At 29.6% G+C, this 21,571-nt stretch overlaps 2 protein-coding genes across 2 annotated transcripts in view; one reads left to right on the top strand and one right to left on the bottom strand.

Annotated features, from left to right (window-relative positions):
- The window catches only part of LOC127286122 (uncharacterized), a 570,090-nt gene that overhangs the window by 266,134 nt on the left and 282,385 nt on the right, over window positions 1-21,571 (bottom strand). The gene's annotated exons all lie outside the window — the stretch shown is intronic.
- Window positions 431-21,571, top strand: part of LOC127286134 (uncharacterized) — a 32,268-nt gene continuing 11,127 nt past the window's right edge. Inside the window, exons 1-2 of the mRNA XM_051312448.1 lie at window positions 431-522; window positions 8,441-8,596. Coding sequence (XP_051168405.1) covers window positions 441-522; window positions 8,441-8,596 — 238 coding nt within the window. The 5' untranslated portion in view covers window positions 431-440. The remainder of the gene's footprint in view (window positions 523-8,440; window positions 8,597-21,571) is intronic.

Genomic DNA, 21,571 nt, shown 5'->3' with positions numbered 1-21,571 from the left:
TTGTCAAAAATTCTTAAATTCAGTATTTTTTGGAGTTATATGTCCTGAAAATTATGTTTACTTTTAAAAAACCTCAAAATACCCAGATTTTAAAAATTCATAACTTGAAAATTTGTGCACTTATAAAATAATACGTATACTATTTTTTTTGCAAGGAACGGAAAAAATATATTTATCCGAATGTAAAATATCATGGCAAATTTCACGTGAAATCGCCCAAATATATATTGTTCTGCCTACAAAAACATACATTTTAGTTTTCCTTTAATATTCATCTTTTAAAATTATATTGTTTTGTTGAGAAATATGTATATTATTTGAAAAATTTTACCATTCTGTACTTCTTTTTTGACTGGAGACATTAATAACACAAGTTTATTGGTACACTAGCCTTTTAACTTGATACATGTAAATTTTTAATTGCAGAAAATTCTGATTCAATGGATGACGATGAACAAAATTCAGTGAAAGGTGTTGGATACGTTACATCACCTAAATCAAGAAGTCCACCTCTTACTTCTGGTATTATAAAATCCTACTTACAAATTATTTACCTAATAATATCTTAGTAGAAGTGATGAAGGTCTGACATAGAAAATATATCTTCCATTCAGATCACTTACTTTATTTTAAATAAAATTTTCAGGCAATTATACTGCTAATTCAACTAAATTAAACAATAATTTCTTCAGAGTAAAATAATTTTTTAAATTTTAAATCAAATTAATTTTTTTAAAGTTTATTTGAAAATATATGAAATTTCCAATTAAATTGTCTATATTAAAATGTAATTTGATCAATGCATGCTAATTCTTCAAAAATCTAGATAGCTACAGAAGCTGAATTTTTTTAATTAGTTACTTTTAGAAAATGGTATAGTTTAATGTTACCAGGCTTTTTTAATGTAAAACACATATTTGCTAACTGAAGGTGTAACACAACTCTAGAACTTTGAAAAAATCGATTTTATTTCATCTGAAATAATACTTTAAACTCCTAAAATAATATGCAATTGGTCCTAGAGTTAAACCAATTTTTAAATTACTTTATTATCGATTTTGCTGCAATGCCTCGAGGCGCGCGCTTATCACTTGGTTTAAAATCGAGAAGTCTTCTGATTCAGCAGGATCTATTTCTTCGGAAATGATGATTCGGATGTCATAAAATTGCGATTTATATACATTTTTTCTTAACTGAAACATAACTTTTACAATATTCGCGATGCCACATTGCTGATATTACTTTAAACGCGATGTTCTCGAATCCATTTTTTTCAAACTGAACGGACAGATTACTGTTGAGAAATATGTTTACCCAATGAGATAAAGTAACCCAAGAAAAAGCGCAAAACACACTTTTATTTCAGAAAGCAACTACCCTTTTTTATTAAGCTGCAGTTCCTCTAGGTTTTAAGAAAACAACTCTCCCAATGTTAACTGACAATGAGGAGAGAGACTAACGTCTAGTTGCGCACAGTGGTCCATGAATAACAAATCTATATGGACAAAAATCCTAGCTCAAAATTTTTTGAATGGATTTTTGCACTCAAGACCAAGGGGTTTTCAGGGTCGCTGATTAAGAATTTGATGTCAGTTTTTAAAAATTAAAAATGTCGGATCCAATATAACGGACTTATTTTTAAAATAGTCCAATTTCCATAATTCTCGATATCTAAGGGTTTTTGGGATCGCTGATTGCGAATTTAATGTCGGTTTTTAAAAATTCAAAGTGGAGGATCCAATATGGTGGACTTTAATATAATTGTTCGATTTCCATCAAACTGAATACGTAGGAATTTTTGGGGTATATTTCAGTACAATTTTTATTTCAGTTAATGAAAACAATCGAATCACTCTTTAAATTTTAGAAAATAATAGCTGTTGGGGCTGTTCCCTTTAAATATCTAAGTACCCTTTCTGCGGCCTTCCAAACTGTCCTAATTCGCTGATCGAATACGGTATATCGCGACGAGTTGTCACTGACAGGTAAGTAAGAGCTCCCATTAATTCACGATATAAAAGCTTTCGTTCTTCGTCATTCACTTTTTCGTTTTTCTTGAGTTTGGTTCCGATGTTCATTGGAGTGCTAACTGGATTGTAGTCCTTGATTTCGAATTCAGAAGATAACATTTTTCGAAAGTCACTAATTCGTCATCGACGTAGATGTCAATCAGCAAGATATCTTCCCCTGTTCCGGATTGAAAAAGGCAAGGATATCCTATCGTTGAATTGGCACCGAATTTCCGCAAGATTCCGTCGAGTTTTTGATACTAAGTTCTTCCTGTCTATTTCAGTCCGTAGATCGTTTTTTATAAAAGATACACTTTATCACCGGTATTAAAATCACTCAACATTTTCTTTGCGTGTTTTCTTATTTCACTATCACTTGCGACGTCAATCAAATGCTGTAAATATTCCCTAAGGTGTTTTGGATTTCCATGTTGGGTTGGGTTCAGAATATTCTCCGTTGAGATATGTTGATTCAATGTCTTATTGTTTTATTTTCAGGTCGACTTTCGCGGGGAAAGAAGTCATTAGACGAATGATGCTAAAACGAGTCACTGGAGTGAATGTTTTACTGAAGTGTATCTCAGGTTGATGTTGAAGTCCTCAAGCAATTGCTCAAAAGCAAAGCTAATTAGCTTTGCTTTTCTTGTTTCTATCAAGCTATATGGATTAACTTTGTTCCGTAAAATCATTTGACTTCCTATTACCTCTGAGCCATCTTTTGGGCGTTCTGATAGAATGCAAGTCTTTTTTTTTAAGGAGAGATTCCATTTCCATTGCAATTGTATTTTTCCAATCATTAGAATCACTTCCCATCAAAGCTGCATTTATTGAAATTTTCGAAATCGCAGGCTGATTGTTCTGTAATTTGACACTACCTCTTAGTCCGCTTCTTGTTGCTGTTCGTGGAACAAACAGACTTCCTTTAAGGCGTCCTGGTTTTTTCCTTGCTTTTGTTGCTAGTGCTTGTATTCTTTCGTTGCCGATATTAACATCTTTTACAGGTTGTTCTTCTTGTTTCAAAGGTTCTGATAGTGTCATTGTTGAATCCTTGAAACTCTTCCTCTTCACCGCTTGAGTACCAGTCGTCGTCGTTTTTAATTCCACTTGTTCTGTTGTTTTCCGGTGCTGTTTCATGCTCCAACATTGTGCAGCGATGTTTAGAATTTTTTTCGATGCTTTTCGACAACGTGATTGTTTTATCGTTATCACAGCTTCGATACGCTTTTGATTTGTCCAAGAATCCAAGAAAGTTCCTTCATGACCTCGCTTATCGAGTTTACTTCTTCCTGGATCAGGATCCAGTAAAAAATTTTACTTCTAAAAATTCTTAAATTTGATATATCAGGCGTATTTCACCTTTCCATGCTTCGTATGGAGCTTTTCCGTTGAGACTTTTTGCAGGCATTAGTTTTCGAAGATAATTTCCACTTGTCACTGCTTCGGCCCAATATTGATCCGGTAGATTGGCATCCATTAACAAGCACCTTCCTGTGTCCAAAACTGTTCTATTCTTTCTTCCGTCAGGCCCGTCCTGCTCCGGGTTGTTTGGTACCGTCAATCTCCTTGAGATTCCTTTTCATTTCAAGTAGTTATCGAACTCCATGTTAATATACTCGCGTCCCTTGTCCGGATAAATAACTTTTACCTTTCCACCAAAGTCACATATTCTTTGATTTTTCCGAAAATATCCGCTATGGATTTTGTGAACCTGATTTCATAATACTTGGAGTGATCGCCGATGAATTTAACATATTACTTTGCTCCACCGAGTGAAGTTGCCTCAAACATCCGTGTAAACTATTTTAAACAAGTTTAAATTCAGATGTTCATTACATGAACATTTTTCTTTCTCTTTACGATCAGCAAAAAAATTTGCTTTCTCGTGGAGAAAGCATTAACATTGAAATAAACATACATAAATAATATATTAATATAAACATTTGAGAATACAAAATTTTTCAGCTAAAATGTGAATTTTTGATTTTTTATAACATTCATTAATTCTTTAAATTTAAATCAAATGTATACTTTATATATACCAATCGATTCGTTTTCATGCAAGGAATAAAATGATTTTATATATACACTTCAATTTAAAACAAGGAGGGGGTCCTTTATGTTTATTTCATAAACATTTTGCTTCCTCATTTTGTGAAGCAAAAAATTTGTTTCCTCGTGGAGGAAGATATGAATTTCTTCAATGCAAAACTGATTTGAACTAATTAAATATTTTGAAAAATTAAGAAAATTTTAAATCATTTTGGGTGTAACATATGGGCGATTCCACGTGAGATTTACCTATGACATTTTAAATTCGGTAAATATATTTTTTTTCGATCTTTATAGAAAAAAAAGGTTTACGTATTTTTTTATTTTTTTATAAGTGCTCAAATTTTCGTGTTATGAATTTTTAAATATTTGATTTTTTAGATTTTTTTTAAAATACATCTAATTTCAATGACTGTAACTCTAAAAGCTTTGAATTTTGGAATTATGACCAACATAGAAAAAAGTTTCAGTTTTTCATCGACTTTCAAAATATGTTAACGAAAAAAAAAATTTTGAATTTGTTTATAAAAAACTGCAATTTTTTATAAACAAATTAAATTTTTTTAAATTTAGGCGCGATTTTTTAAAATTTTTCTTGTTTTTACACACATGAAAATAAGAGGAAAATTTTGTAATAAGTTTTGGAGTGGGCATGATGATCCTTTTGTTTATATAATTTGTTTAAAAAAAAATTTTACTTTTTTTTCGTTTTCTTTTTATTTTTCAAAATAAAATGTATTTTAATTTGCTTTTTTATGAGTTTACTAAAAAATCCTAGTGCCAAAAACACTTCATTTTGAAAAATGAAAAAAAAACGAAAAAAAAGTAAAAAATTTTTTTTAAACAAATTATATAAAATTATATAAACACAACATTTTTTAGCTAAAATGTAAATTTTTGATTTTTTAACTTTCATTAATTCTTTAAATTTAAATCAAATCTATACTTTATATATATACCAATCGATTCGTCTTGACGTAAGGACAACGATTTTATTATATATCACCTTAAATTTTGATATTTAAAATTTTTTTCGATTAAAAAAATTTTTTTTGAAAAAAGAAAAATTTTTTTTTTGGGTATTTTTTAAAATCCTTTCATCCATTTTGAGATATTAGTCTGATAAATAAGCCTACCAAATTTCACCCAAATCCATTAAAACCTGTTAAAGTTATCGTGTTTACAAAAACGATCCACACACATACATCCGGAAAATTTTGGAAAGGGGGTTATCGTCATCTTCCCCTAAAGACAAGATTCACAGTCTAACACATTTTTGGATCTCCACACCTGTCACTGCATTTTTGTTAACAGCGTCTCGAATAACTCTGAAATTCGCGTGACAAAGCGTCGATGTATTGTCTCGAGCGTGGTTTTGCACACTTTCGAATTTGATACCGAGTTGGCACTATCGCAAGCTTCCTTCACATCCTTCCATTCTGTTTGAGCAAATTTGAATTTCTTATTTAGAATTTTCACGCATTTATTGTCGAACAAAACACTGTAAGCTTGATTGGTAATTCTCGACACTGACAATAAATTTGTTCTCTAATCAGGAGCGTGTGTTCAAAAACCAATTTCTACATAAACCGATTCCTGTACAATTTATCGCGTTAAAACACAGTTCTTCAGCGGGTTTAGTCGAGTGATAGTTACTTTCATTATCAGGACATTCGCTTTTCTTGTGTCCGAATTTTTTGCATTTATGGCACAGAAATTTAAATCAACCTTTTTCTTACGTTTTGTCTTTGTCTTTAACTTTCACACTCACTTCTTCACGTTTCTGACCACTGTATTCATTTGCTAACATGGCATCAGAATTTTCCACTTGTCGAGTATTTTTTCGCGTATCGCTTTCCTCTATAATCTTTATTCGCATTAATTCTGGTGTTGGAAGGTTATCCTGCGACTCAATAATCGAAAGAATAATGTCTGACTTCGCCTTCTGGTCACTTTTAATCCAAGCTTGTTCTGTCGCTCTACTTGCCTCGTTGTTACCCTTTTTTGGACTTTACCAAAATTCCGTTTCCCATGTAGAAATTTTGCCCTGCACGGAAAGAATTTCGAGACATCACATGCGCTACCAACCGCGCATCGTTTGTGCTTGAGTTATGCACGTGTGATGTCCATTTTCGAGACATAGACTACGTTATAGCAGACGATCTTGCAATGCGCAAAGCGAATGCGCAAAGAAAACACGCCTCATGTCTCGAAAATGCACATCACACATGCATTTTCGAGACATGGGACGTGCGTTGTGAATGTAGTGCGCATGCCATGTAGTTCTCGAAGCGTCCGCACAGCTGATGTCTCGAAATTCTTTCCGTGTGGGCTTTGCATGGTACTTTCCAGTTACCTATGTTCCTGGCGTGGGCCTGTCAAGGAAAACTGGTATGGGCCAATTCAAGGGTGTAATGGTTTGGCGACGATTTTCCCTACTTAGGGTAAAACTTGCTAGGGCTATGAGCGTTTTTCTGGCAATTACTTTATAATTTGCTGTGGAAAAAAATATTTTTCTCAATCAATAATATTTTTGTCAAAGAAGTGAAAATTACTGATTTAAAAACATCTACCATTGGCGATTCAAACAGCTACACTAGCGCCACAGTTGAACTAATTTAGGCGTGACTCGCTCTAAAGCAGTCTCTGTTTTGACAGTTTATTTCAAATTATTTAATTATTCTGATATTTTTATTGCGTTTGTAAAATTATTTTTAAGCGTTAAATAAAAAAAAATAATTTAAAACTCATGGAGTGCTACAGAGCGAGTCACGCCTAAATTAGTTCAACTGTGGCGCTAGTGTAGCTGTTTGAATCGCCAATAGAATTTGTTAAAACTGATACAAATTCTATTATAAAATTATTTTTTAAATCAATAATTTTTTATTGTAAAATGAAAATGTTATTGATTAAGCAGAAAATTTTTATCAGAGTATAATGTTATCACGTTAAAGTAAAAATGATATTTTTTTCTTTGTAAACAATTTTATTAGAAGAACATATAAGTGATGATATTGAACCTGAAATTATGTCTAAAAATTAAAATGTTCTTAAATTTCAGAAGAAAATAAACATATTTTTATGTAACAATCAATTAATTTCTTCTGTGATTATTCTTGTGACGGGATTACTTTAAATTTAATTAATTTATAAGTGTATCAATGTATTTTGATATTGTTATTATTACCATTCACAGGTATTTATAAAGTCTACAGTTTAAATGTTAAAATTAACGTTATTTAACGAAAAAGAAATAATTATTTTTTTAATCCGTAACATTCAATGTAAACTTACATACCTTCTGTTGATGATGACTTTGTATCTTCGTTTTCATTATCATTTTCAAATTTCACTCCTTTTTTCTTTCTCTATATTTTTTAACTCTTAAACTATTCAAATCTTTTTCGTGCTTTCTTTTCCGATCCATTATTTTAAATTAACGATCGACACACTGATCACAAAAGTGACATTTAGATTTGCAGGTTATGTCGTCTCAAAACAGTGACGTACTAAAAATGAGGGAAATTCAAGTTACTTCCAATTTATGATTTTATAGGTTATGCGAGGAACAAAAAATAAAAGTGGCAAAACCGAATAATTTCGGGGCATAACAAACTTGTAGAAAAACTGGCAAGGGCCTTGTCAGAGCCTTAATTTAAATGTGTCTAGATGGGGCAATTTCTGCACGGGTAGCGTAATCCCATAGGTGTGCTTTTATCAACCTTCATTTGCAGTTTCCAGGTGTCGTAAGTTTGCTTATCGAGAAGCTCAATCTTCGAAAAATTCATCTTGACCACGCGTAATTTCCAATGTACACTTAACGTAAACCTAACTATTGCTTTACACGAAAAAGTCAAAAAAGAAAACCTTCCATTCATGTATGTCAGGGTCCATAATTTATTAGAAATAGGCGATATAAGCCTGATTGGTACAAGCAAACTAAACTATACATGATTTTAATAAGTCATGCGACCTGCTCAGAAATTCTCTGATTGGTCGAATGTATAAGTAATTAAATCGCAGATCCTTATATTTGAATTCAAAGTTCTTTGAGACTAAACTCGATTAAGGGAAAAAACTCGTGTAAATGTACGTTTTTTCATGAATTTTTTAAAACAAACTGGTAAAATTTATTGAATGACAGTAAATCATACCTTAAAGTATCTTTGATTTTGCGCCATGCAGCCTACAGGTCACAAATCTACAGATAATAAACTAATTTTTAAAGCAACAACAAAAAATTGTAAAAAAAAATAATAAATATTACATCTTAAAACTTTACAGTTCTGACACATTCTATATAAGATGATTTTATTTATTCAACAAATTTAATTTAATTAATGTTACAATGAATAATAATAATAATGATAATAATAACACAGACATGATAATTGAAAAGAGGTATCAAAATGAAGAAGAACCGGTTAATTTGAAAACCACAAGTTTTAAACTCGATAATGATCATCAAACAGATAATGTAGATGAAGCTAGTTCTCCTGAATCGGAGAATGATTTATCATCAGATGATTCTCATCAAGGTAATAAATCGTAAAATTTTAATATTATTATCTACTCCATCATGTCTAATTTTAATTATTTTTTTTTGTTCTTTAAATAAAAGTTTGATGTTTTTCATCTAGAAATTCCATTACAAAACGTATATCTATTTCATAAATTTTATACACTGAGAAAAAAATGCTGTTGAATCAATGACATATGGGTTTGATTCTTTGAATAGTGTCATACCGGGCTGCATAACGTATATGTCATTGTTTTGAAAGCACCGATTTTAATGATTCGATAGTGTCACTGTCATTGAAACATAAGCATATTTCTTAAATTGACAGAAAACTATGTTAATGTAAAGATATTTTTATTGAGTCAACAGAATATGCTTTTGAATCAAAGAAAGAAGTTTTTAAATTCAAAAGTATATGCTTTCGATTCTATAGAATATGCTTTTGAGTCAATGAAAAAATTTTTTAAATTTAAAAGCATATGCTTTAAAATCCATAATATATGCTTTTGAGTCAATGGAAAAAGTTTTTAAATTTAAAGCATATGGTATAGAATCTATAGCATATACTATTGCTTTAATAGCACCATACTATAAACTCAATCCTCTTATGAGGTTAAATGAAAACAACGATAAATTAAAAAAACTAATCTAAGCTTACAAATTTTTCATATATTATAATTATTTCTCATGTTCACACTTCTATATATTTATTTTTTTTTATTTTGCACTCTCACATACACAACACACATATATATATATATATATTTTAATCAAATGAATTTCCCCTTCCATACACACACACTCACACACACATATATTTTTTTTGAAGCCTTAAAAACTTGGTATTCCTTAGTGGTCACCCATCAAAGTACTAACCGCGATCAACGTTGGTTAACTTTCGTGATTGACTAGAATCACCGAAGTCCAACGTAAAACAGTAGCTTCATAGCGTTGAACGATTACTTTATAGTCAAATATCGTCAAATATAGTTTCGAAAAAATACGAAAAATTATAAAATAGTAAAATAAATTTTTTTATAATTCTAAACATATCATAATTATGGGTTTTTAGAATTTTTAACTTAATCAAAAAATAAAATTTTTATGAATTTATAAAGTTTTATTTATAAACTTTATATTATATATAAATAAAATTTTAGAAAAAGGGAAAAAAATCTTTTTATAGTTACATTTAAAAATCTGTTATACAGATTGCCCGCAATGACGCCATTTATTAAAACAAAAGCACACGATTAATGAATTAAAAGTTTAGTTAATTGAAATAATAATTCATGTCATTATTTTGATGACAATAGTTAAGAATGTTTCAATAAGTTGGGTATCAATGTCTCAAATGCATAGTTTCACGATTTTTATAGCATCTGCTATAGGCAGCCCGCAATAACACCATTCATTGAAACGAAAGCATATATGCTTTCGTTTCCAAGAGCTTGCTTCTTTGAAGTAAACAATTTTTCGTATGATTCAAATTTATATACATTTTCTTCCAATTTACCTTTCAGATGCTTCAAATAAAAATTGTCAAAGAATCAATAAATTATTCTGTTGATATAAATAGATTAACTATAGCATCAATTTACACAATGGCATTAATTTTACAGTACCATACTTTTGATTTAAATAGTTTCGTTTTATGTAATATACTTTTCAATCAATAAAATTGTTATTGAATCAATAACGGGAATTTCAATAGCATTCAACTATTTGATTCAACAGTATTTTTCTCTCAGTGTACAAAAGAAAATTTTATAATTTTTTCAAAACTCATGAATGTAGAATTATATTCTAATTTTAGTTATTTGATTATCTTGTCCACAAAACCCTATGATGTAGGCGCTTTATGCCTGCTTCTTTAATCTTTTTTTTGATTATTTTTAACACTATTAAATACTTCACATTATTCTGCTAGAATATATAATTTAAAAAATTATAAATTGTTTTTTGTCAATTTTTAATGATTTTTGAATTCATTAAATTAATTCTCTAAAAATTAAAAAATTAAACATTACTAAACATTTAAGTTAAAAATTTGTTGTAACTTAATCAATCTGAAAGTATTTGAGAAAAAGATAAATTTTAATTTTAATTATTTACTTTCATTATACAGTTATTCTTCTTTCATTAATTTTTTATATGTTCATTAAATACTGGTGAAAATGATTTTTCGAGAACTACAATATTCTACGTGAATTATGATAAACAAATGTTCGTGGGGCAAATAACTTGTAAATTAAGTTCGCTCGAATTGAATTATCCTAAATTATCTTAAGTATCGTGAATAGTCATGAACTACCTTGAATTACTTTGAATTACTTTGAGTTATCGTGAATTAATTTGAAGTAGGGTCAGTTGGGGTAAATAGGGACAGGGGGTAAATGGGGACAAGAGATTTTGGAGCTTAATTTACAGTTTTAAAATTAAGTTGAACGTCAATATCTTAACCTCAGATCACCTGCAAGAGGTTTTGAGTATTGCCAAGCTTTTATCTTGACAATTAGCAGCAAGATAATTCAAGTTATCGCTCAATGCATAAAAACTTCAAAATCAAAGTCAAACGGTTTGAGTATTTTATCTCGCATTTAAAAGAAAACATACTTAAAAATCATACCAAATTTTTTTCTTATTCCTCATGACTCCTATAACAGAAATTCACTTGAATTTTTGATTTTTGTCAATTTGGTTAATAATGACAAGCTGTCCCCATTTACCCCAAAAATGTGAAAACTCAGGGTAAATGGGGACAGCTTGTCATTATTAACCAAATTGACAAAAATCAAAAATTCAAGTGAATTTCTTTTATGGGAGTCATAAGGAATAAGAAAAAAATTTTATATGATTTTTAAGTCTGTTTTTTTCAAATACGAGACAAAATACTGAAATAAAAAAAAATAAAAAAAAATAAAAAAATTTCAATTGGTTCAACTATTATATATCTACTACAAATTTTTTTCAAGTTTTTTCATCCCTAAATACAGTAATATATTAAAGGAATTTAATGAAATTTTCTAAATTTTAAGGTAAATGGGTCAGTCAGTTTCATGCGTTTAAAGCTGATCTAAATTATTTTCTGCTGCGTAAAATTAATCCTAGAAATGTAAATAACAACTTAAAAAAAATAAACCCACAAATATTACCTTTTAAAGGAAGAAACTTACGTAATTTGTGAAAATAGCGATTTTGTCCCCATTTACCCCAACTAACCCTATATGAATTATTCTTTATGTCTAAAGTATCATGAATTATCATGAATTACATTGAATTACTTTGAATTATCTCAAATTAATATTAATTATCTTCAATTAACTTGAAGTAAATGAATTATCCTTTATCTGAAGTTTTGTAAATTATCATGAATTACTTTGAATGACTTTGAATTATCTCGAATCATCCTGAATTTTTTGAACTATCCTGAAATATTTTGCAGTATGAAGTATGAGAAAATAAATTTTTTTAGTTTTTTACCCCTCGAAAATATTGATTTTGTCAAAATATAATATGCTAAAGATTTCAGCAGTTATATTTAAGCTTCTAAGGCATATAATTAATTAATAATAACACAGCCCCACAAAAAAAAAAAGTTTCGTGCGCGGCAGACCAGACTAGTCATTTCCCATGTATTTTGACGCGCTGAACACGAATCCGAAGTCCGTTTTGCTCCATCACGTCAGGATTTTTTTCTAACCTCCAAAAACCTGTCGGATTTTGAGAGGTAGGCTATTTTTTTAAAAAATTGATGGATTTTGCCGCATGGCTTAGTTTCAAAGCAGTTGTCGAAAATTTTCTGAGTAATCACAAGAGTGAAAATTGGGAGCAAATAGTTAGTGATATGATTAAAAACTTTGGTAAGTTAGGATGCTTAATGAGCATAAAGTTGCATTACTTAGACTCGCATCGGGATCAATTCCCTGAAAATTTGAGTGATTACAGTGAAGAACAAGGAGAACGATTCCATCAAGATCTGAAAGATTTTGAGCGTCGTTATCAAGGAAGATGGGATGTAAATATGATGGCCAACTACTGTTGGATGCTGAAAAGGGATATTGTACATGGAGGCACCAATTTGAAAAGAAAACCATTACACAGATCCTTTGAGGACAAAAGAGTGCGCTACCATAAAAAGTCGTAAATACCTTACTTATGTATATAAGAATTTCCATTTCTAGTTTTGAAAATCTAACTTCAGATTCGTAATCAGCGACCCAAAAAACCCCTAGATACCAAGTTTGAAGTAAATCCATCAATTTTTACAAAATTCGTCCGCCATATTGGAGCCGCCATTTTAAATTTTGAAAATCTAACTTCAGATTCGTAATCAGCGACCCAAAAAACCCATAGATACCAAGTTTGAAGTAAATCCATCAATTTTTACAAAATTTGTCCGCCATATTGGAGCCGCCATTTTGAATTTTGAAAATCTAACTTCAAATTCGTCATCAGCGACCCAAAAAACCCCTAGATACCAATTTTGAAGTAAATCCATCAATTTTTTAAAAAAATAGCCTACCTCTCAAAATCTGACAGGTTTTTGGAGGTTAGAAAAAAATCCTGACGTGATGGAGCAAAACGGACCCTTGTGAAGTTGGCACCCCAATTATAAAAACTTAATGTTTTTTCATATAGAATCGTTTGGTGGTCGTTTGGTGGTGATTGGTAGTCGGTTTACAACGTTTGGTGGTCAAAAATAAAAAAGTTATGATAATTTCAAATTTGGGGTGCTAATTTCACGGTGGCACCCCACTTTTGAGTATTCTTTAAAAATTCTTTTTGGAATCGTTTGGTGGTCGTTTGGTGGTGTTTGGTAGTCGGTTTTTAATGTTTGGTAGTCAAAAATGTGGTTAATAAACATTTTTTTTTAAATCAGCTGCACCCCATATTTTATAATTTCACGGTTTTCGTAATGCTGTCCTTTATAGAATCGTTTGGTGGTGTTTGGTAGCCACAATAGAACAATAATGGAAAATAATAAGAAGAGAAATTAATAAAAATTAAAATTGCTCTTGAACATGTGTCACTGGCATTGCGCAAGCGCAACTTTTGCCTTTGGCTTTACCGCGAAATTTAAATCCCAAATAACTTATAAAGTAAATGAAAATAAACAATAAAAAATTAAATTGAGATTGACAATCTTAGTACAACTAAGAAATATGAGAAATTAAGTTTTAGGTAAAAACTGAGATAATCCGACGAGCGTAAGGCTGGGATTTTTAACACCGAGCCTAAAACAGGGTATTTTTTTATTCTACAATGAATTTTTATTTGCATTTTATAAACAGCTTAAATTCATTGAATATTTTACAGCAAATATTTTGTATTGACTGATAATATAATTTATCCTGATAAACTGAAATATCACGATTTCTACCGGTTTTCTTAGTCCAAATAGAAACTACAATTATGAAAATTAAAAAAAAAATTTTTGGTTTTTTTAATTTCGTCAAGAATTATAAGCTGCTTCTTGCGGGTATATATATATATATATACATATATATATATATATATATATATATATATATATATATATATATATATATATATATATATATATATATATATATATATATATATATGTGTGTACTTTAAATATTAATGTTTTATATTATATTTTTAGATAGGTATAGGAGTAAAAAATATTCGATATTGATTGAAAACTATTACATATAATGCATTTTTACGACATTATAATTAAATTTATTTCAGTATACAAACAAAATACACGGGTTTTAATAATAATGTTATACTTTTATAGAACCATTTCACAACACAGTATAAAAAACTTAATAATTAAATCAGTGCCAAGTTAAATTAAAATAAATTTTAATTAACTTAAAGAAGCGATGAAACTTCACTAAAAAAAACCGTTTATCTTTTTTAATAAATGCGACAATTAGCTGTGAATTAAAAAGTTGACATCTTTACGTAGAATACTCTTAATATATAATTGAAATTATTTAATCTCCTTTGGTAAATGCCATTTATCAACTATTTATCTAAAAATAATTAACATCTGTATAAAAATATAAATTATTTCCAACAGCAGAATTAGAAAATCTTTAAATTAGGCAAAAATACAGATAGACAATAAATAAATATTGTATTGAACACTTAATATCGATTAAAAAATTCGAAACATGAAAACAAAAAAAAGCAAATTCGATATTGCGAAGACTTTCAAAAATACTTATGACATGATATATATATTTACACGAACTTGTTGAACTACTATTTTTAAAAAATAGTTATTAAGCATTAACATCTGTAAAATTTTAATCTAAATACAAAAATAGTATCGAAAAAGATCAATTATACCTATACGTTGATCTTCATTTCTTAAACTTTAATGTAAATAACGCCATGAGGAATAATTTTACATCTTACGTTAAATAGAGGCACATCATTTTTGGTATCATCATACAATTCCCATTGTTTATTAATTTTTCTACAAGCCGCCATGTAATGATTAACCCCGTCATAAATAATAACACCAACCAACCTCAGTTTTTGACCGTATAATACAATGTCAACAGGAAAGTCGGTCACTTTACATTTTAAAGAAACTTGTATATTGGCGCGTGTTCTTACATCTGTTTCTATGAATACATGTGAATTTACAGTGATTTCATGATTCATTTTTGTACCACATTCGCACGTGTCTAATGGATGCAAGTCGTGAATAATCGCATTTTCAAGAATATTGAATCCTTTTTGTTCGATCAAAGAGTGATTCACGAATAAGGAAGAAATTTCTCTAACATCAGAAAATCCGCATTCACAACTCTTTACATTTCGGAGACTGGGTTCATTACTCATTAAAAATTGCCACATTTCAGTGACATTACAATCAACTCGTTTATTATGTAAAACCTTAGGAACACAATTTCCCCGTTTAGCTGTAAATAAACTTTTTGTGTCAGGATGTAGACGATTTAAAAAATTTTTCAACACACTACATCGTTGAACATAAACGTGGTTTTCAGCTCCCGAATCAATTAAAACTAGCAAAAATTGACAAGTTTCGTTGAAAGAGTTTTCAATGAAATTAAAGTAATCATTGTAGTCAGTAGCGGCTGATGCTAATATCTGAACTATTGAGTCGAAAGGACAAGTTAATGTAATTGAATATAATTCACCATTTAATTCACTCGGCTTTTCCGACATAGTACAGCCATTTTTTAAAAGCCATTTTTTTGACTTGGTTGAAAATTTTTTGCTACTAAGTCCACTAGCAGTGGCTTTTTGTTGAATTTCTATATCAGGACAAGCTTTGAAATATTTGCTAGGATTTCTGTCAGTGGGTTGTAGTTTTCGAATTTTAGAATGTTTTGACGTAATAGGTTCCACCAAATTTTGTTGCGTTTGTTTTTGATTTACAAGTGGATCATTTTTTAATAATTCAATGGGCTTTTCAACAAAGGTTTCATTTTTTTGAATTTCCGATTTTTTTGGCGTGGAAGATTCAAATATATTTTGCTGTAATCCGCCTTCACTTTCGTCTTTATTATCAGCCGTACTTGTGAGGATTTCCAATTCCATGAATGATTCGTCTCTCTTTATTTTGTTTCTCCAGTTTTCAACTTCACATAAATCAGAATTAAATAAATTAGCGTTATCTGTCTCTGTAGATTTACCAACATCCGGAATTTCAAAATTGTCAGCGTTTTCTGAAAGAAAAGATGTAATAGCTGCAGAAGCTATCATAACTTGTCCCTTTAAGGCTTCAAAGTGGTAAATGAAAAGTTTGTCCGCTCTGATTGATTTTACAACTCGCTTTAAAACACTGTTTTTGAATTCGCCGAAATCACCTTCAACAAAGCAACTTGTAGCACGAATACATTGTGAATTGAAAAATTTTCTCATGACTCCAGACCATAGAACGAATTCGGGTGCAAATTTTAATAAATGTTTGTGAAATGGCAACAAAAAGTAAGCGTTGACCCTTTCATGTTTCGTGTTACTTCCTAACAAAGATTGATTTTTTATTGCTGTTAACCATTGTGCAATAGGCATATCTGCTTCTGGCTCTTGATTTAAAAAGCAGTTTGGATTATCCACATCAAGTCCTGAAGCAGACATCTTCTTAAGTAGTAACGAAAATTCTTCTGATGTTTCATCCGGGACCAAAGCTATTGCGTTATGATTTTCCTCAGAAATGTATTTCAGCAATTGGTTTCTAGCTGTTTCTGCTGGCGACAATGATTGAGAATTTTCAATTTTTCCATCATATACTTGAGCAGTCAACGTCAAAATTAAGAGTAAAATCTCTTCAAATCGTTCAAAATCATCCGACGATACCAACAAAGCTAAACATCGGAGTAAAAAATCTTTTACGGCTTTTTTCTCTGGTGTAAAGCATTTCAAGCGACAAAATATCATCATGAAATGAGCTACGTCGATCCTCAAATATGTTGGTGCAGGTCTATGTAATACTTGGTTATTTTGCAAAGCTGAAAAGCATTTTCGAATGTACTTTGTCAAAGGCATACTATTAAATGAAAGAGACTGTGCGGCTAAAAGAGCCCTAGAATAATCTGAAACTGACTGCTGAGGCGAAATTTTTACTTTCAAAAACCAACTATTTAAAAAAAAAAGAATCGTATTGGTGTCATGGGCCGCAGAAAGCATTTGACCAACAGAAACTGTCGTGTTGAAACAGTTAATAACAATTTCATACAAGAAAATTGCTGGTGATTTTGTGTGTTCATCAATTTTCATAGGAAGCGCAAGGCTACCAGTACTATCAATGCATACTGACACATTATTTTTAAATAAACGGCAATATTCTTTATATATAAAAATTTGCTCCTTCAGTACATAGTGCAATTCAAATGGATCAGCACCAACTTTGCCAATATTGCCTGCATAAGGAGGCTTATATTTCAATTTTTTTAAAATAAGAATAGGATCGTTGCCGTCTTTATTATCTACACCGATTTCTTTGTCATTTACTTCTTGTGCCAACTTTCTTAAAACATATCCTTCGTAAAGTATTGGCGCTTGCATGTCACCTAGACATTGTTCTTTAGCTGCAATTTTTCTTCGCAAGTTGGATGCGCCTTCTCTTATAACCGACCGACCAAGAATATGACGCTTTTCATTTCGCAACTGACGTTTAACTTCTTCATGATGTACACTTCTTGTGTCTTTCGTCAGGTTTACTTTGACCCATGCATCTGATTTACCACACGGTTCTTCAGCAATTATTCCAATAAATATGTTTCCACATTTTTCACTTTTGCATTTTCCCTTAATCTTTACGAATGGTAAATTCATATTTCTGCAAATTTTAGCCTGTTTGAATGAAAACGCACAGGGAAATCGGTACTGTCGCCACCACTCGTCGGCCACAATATCTGTCCAGACACCTGGTTGAAGTACTTCATCCTCACGTCCATTATAAATTCGGGAAACAGGTTTAATTTTTTCCCAAAGATCATGTCGAATGCATAAATCGAATATTAAATTCGGGTCACTTGAAGAAAATGCGAAAAACAAACTTTCATCGTCGCAAAATTTTAAATAATCATCGTCATCTTCTTCTTCTTCAGAAAGGAATTCAACAGTTGAATCATTTGTAACTATAGCTGAATCACTTTTTGCTTCTATTTTTTCGATAATGCCAAGTTTCTGAAAAACAATGGACTTTAAATTACGACGATTTTCTCTGAGATGTGTGTAAATATTATGTGCTGACCACTTATTGTCTAATTTCAAACTGACATCTTGATAAAATTTACTAGTATAGTTCGGTAACTCTGCTGATAAACAATCTCCGAAATGGCAAATTGCAGCTACTGCTTCTTCAACTTCTACCTTTGCTTTACACGGCATCTACACATATGTAAGAATTATAATGATAAATAGAAAGAAATAAATATATCATTTTGCAATTAAAATATTTTTTGAAATTTTCTTTTTATTTACAAAAAAAATATTTTTGAAATTAGTATATTTTTATAAAATAATAATAGGAATCCTTTAAATGAATGTAATAGTTGCATAATTAACCAGAAATAACAAACTCAAAATCATTAAAACCCGCAAAGCACAGAAAAACGTTTCTCATTTCTTCATTCAAATTTTGTATCTTTTGTTTCGCTTAAAGTTGATATTTTATTTTGTTTTTGTCTCAAATTATGTTAACTATCAAACACACATCTTTGATCTCAACTGATTTGAATATGTATTTTTTGATAACAAAATCTCTACTATAGGCATTAGACTTTTTTAAAATAATAAAATTTAATAAAAATTTGTTTTCAAAAACTTTTTAACAAACCTTGTCAATTTCAAAATATTATTCCTGAGGTTTAAAAAAATTTGGCACATAGAGAAAGAAAATGTCTATATAGATGAAAAGTTTTTTTTATATAAATTTCCATGACACAACAAATGCAAGTTGTCAAATAATTTGTCATGTAACGTTACATTTTGTTCAAATGTCCATCAATACGTATACATAGAAAAAAACCGTTTATAATATAACATAAAAATTCATTTATCCAATCTATGAAGAAAACTAATAAGAATAATAATTTGTAACGGAAATTTTCGAAGTACAAAAAGACTCAATGTGAATGAATGTAAACATAAAGGCAATATTTCATGAACCAAGGTTTATAAAGGCAGGAATGATCAGGGTTGAGAACATCCCTTTCTTAAAAGTTAAGTCAAGACCATAAGGGGGTGTCCACACCATTTTATACATAATATGCACTTTAGGGTAAGATCACAGCTCAGTTGCTTGATAAGGGGGATGTTCTCAACCCTGATCATTCCTGCCTTTATAAACCATGGTTCATGAAATATTGCCTTTATGTTTACATTTATTCACTTTGAGTCTTTTTATACTTTGAAAATTTACGTTACAAATTCTTAAGGCCTAAGCAGAATTGATTCTTGAACGGGAACGCAATCGTAAACGGAAACGTAAGAATGTATAAGAGAAGGATAGCAAATATCGTTATTCTTCTCTCACTCATTCTTACGTTTCCGTTCACGATTGCGTTCCCGTTCAAGAATATATTCTGCTTAAGCCTTTATCAGTTTTCTTCATAGATTTGATAAATGAATTTTTATGTTATATTATAAACGGTTTTTATCTATGAATACGTAATGATGTACATACATTTTAACAAGATGTGACGGTATATATGACAAATTATTTGACAACTTGCATTTGTGTGTCATGGAATTTATAAAAAAAAACTTTTTTCATCTATATAGATACAATTTATTTCTTCATGTGCCAAATTTTTTCTTAACTTGAGGAATAAAATTTTTAAATTGACAAAGTTAGTTAAAAATTTTTTCAAAAAAAGCTTTTATTAAATTGTATTATTTTAGAAAAGTCTAATACTTATGCAGTAAGAAAAGCACCATGGCAGTCACAGCCCATAAGTGCGAGTGAGACAAACTTATGCGTAACGCATGCTTTCCTATAACTACACTTGTGCTTTTCTTACTGTATAGTAGAGATTTTTTAACAAAAAATACATATATAAAACAGTTGAGATCAAAGATGTGTGTTTGATAGTTAACATAATTTGAGACAAAAACAAAATAAAATATCAACTTTAAGCGAAACAAAAGATACAAAATTTGAATGAAGAAATGAGAAACGTTTTTCTGTGCTTTGCGGGTTTTAATGATTTTGAGTTTGTTATTTCTGGTTAATTATGTAACTATTATGTAATCATTAACTTATTCAAAGTATTCCTATTATTATTTTATAAAAATATACAAATTTCAAAAATATTTTTTTTATAAATAAAAAAAAATTTCAAAAATTACTTTAATTGCAAAATGATATATTTATTTCTTTCTACTTATCATTATAATTCTTTCATATGTGCAGATGCAGTGTGAAGCACAGATGGATATAGAAGGGGCAGTAACTGCAATTTTGTATATTTTTTAATAATAGGATAAACAAGGGAGAAAATCGTCGTAATTTAAAATTCATTGTTTTTCAAAAAGGAATTTTTGGAGATAACTAAAACTTTTTTCAGGGTAAATAAGTATATTTGTTAGTATTTTTTCAACTATTAAATAATGATCTTTAAAAAATCATCAAAAACTTTAATTGCATGTAATTTGTCTTTTCAGTCAAATAAATTTAATTATACTGTAAAAATTGCATTAATTCTTTATAAACTCAATTGAATATTTTTTACCTTTATCCTGAAACTATGAAAACTATTTATTATAGTCTCGCATTCTATCATGAAATATTAAAAGACAATTAATACTTATATTAGTTTTTATTGTAAAGCTTTATAATAAAAAATATTCAAATTAAGGGTTTATTAAATTTTCTTTTCTAAATTCTTACAAATATTTCTAAAATCTAAAAATGATGTGTAAAGAAAGTTTACAAATATGAAAATAAAATAAGAAATCGCTGTTAAAGAATAAATAATGTGACTTTAACATATGTAATTCTATTGATTTTTTCTTGGAACAATTTATTTTTTTGATTATATTGAGTTTAACCATTTTTTAACTTAACTAATCATCTTCTGAATAACAAAAAATTAAACAGTTTATTTTTTTACAATTCTTTTTCAAATTAATATATATATATATATATGAGGCATTCTTTGTCATAATTTTACATCATAAATAGTGGATTAATTGTTGTTTGCGTAATAAATGCGATAGTTTAAAAATTTTATTTTCATATTTTGATCTTTGAAAATCGGTTTCTTGTTTATTTTCATTTACTTTATAAGTTATTTGGGATTTAAATTTCGCGGTAAAGCCAAAGGCAAAAGTTGCGCTTGCGCAATGCCAGTGACACATGTTCAAGAGCAATTTTAATTTTTATTAATTTCTCTTCTTATTATTTTCCATTATTGTTCTATTGTGGCTACCAAACACCACCAAACGATTCTATAAAGGACAGCATTACGAAAACCGTGAAATTATAAAATATGGGGTGCAGCTGATTTAAAAAAAAATGTTTATTAACCACATT

The sequence above is a fragment of the Leptopilina boulardi genome, unplaced genomic scaffold, assembly GCF_019393585.1.
Source record: "Leptopilina boulardi isolate dan_hultmark-lab unplaced genomic scaffold, ZJU_Lbou_2.1 LbouV2_350, whole genome shotgun sequence".
Classification (NCBI taxonomy): Eukaryota; Metazoa; Arthropoda; class Insecta; order Hymenoptera; family Figitidae; genus Leptopilina; species Leptopilina boulardi.
The sequence above is the reverse complement of the archived record's forward strand: the minus strand, read 5'-3'. Positions and strand labels throughout refer to the sequence as shown.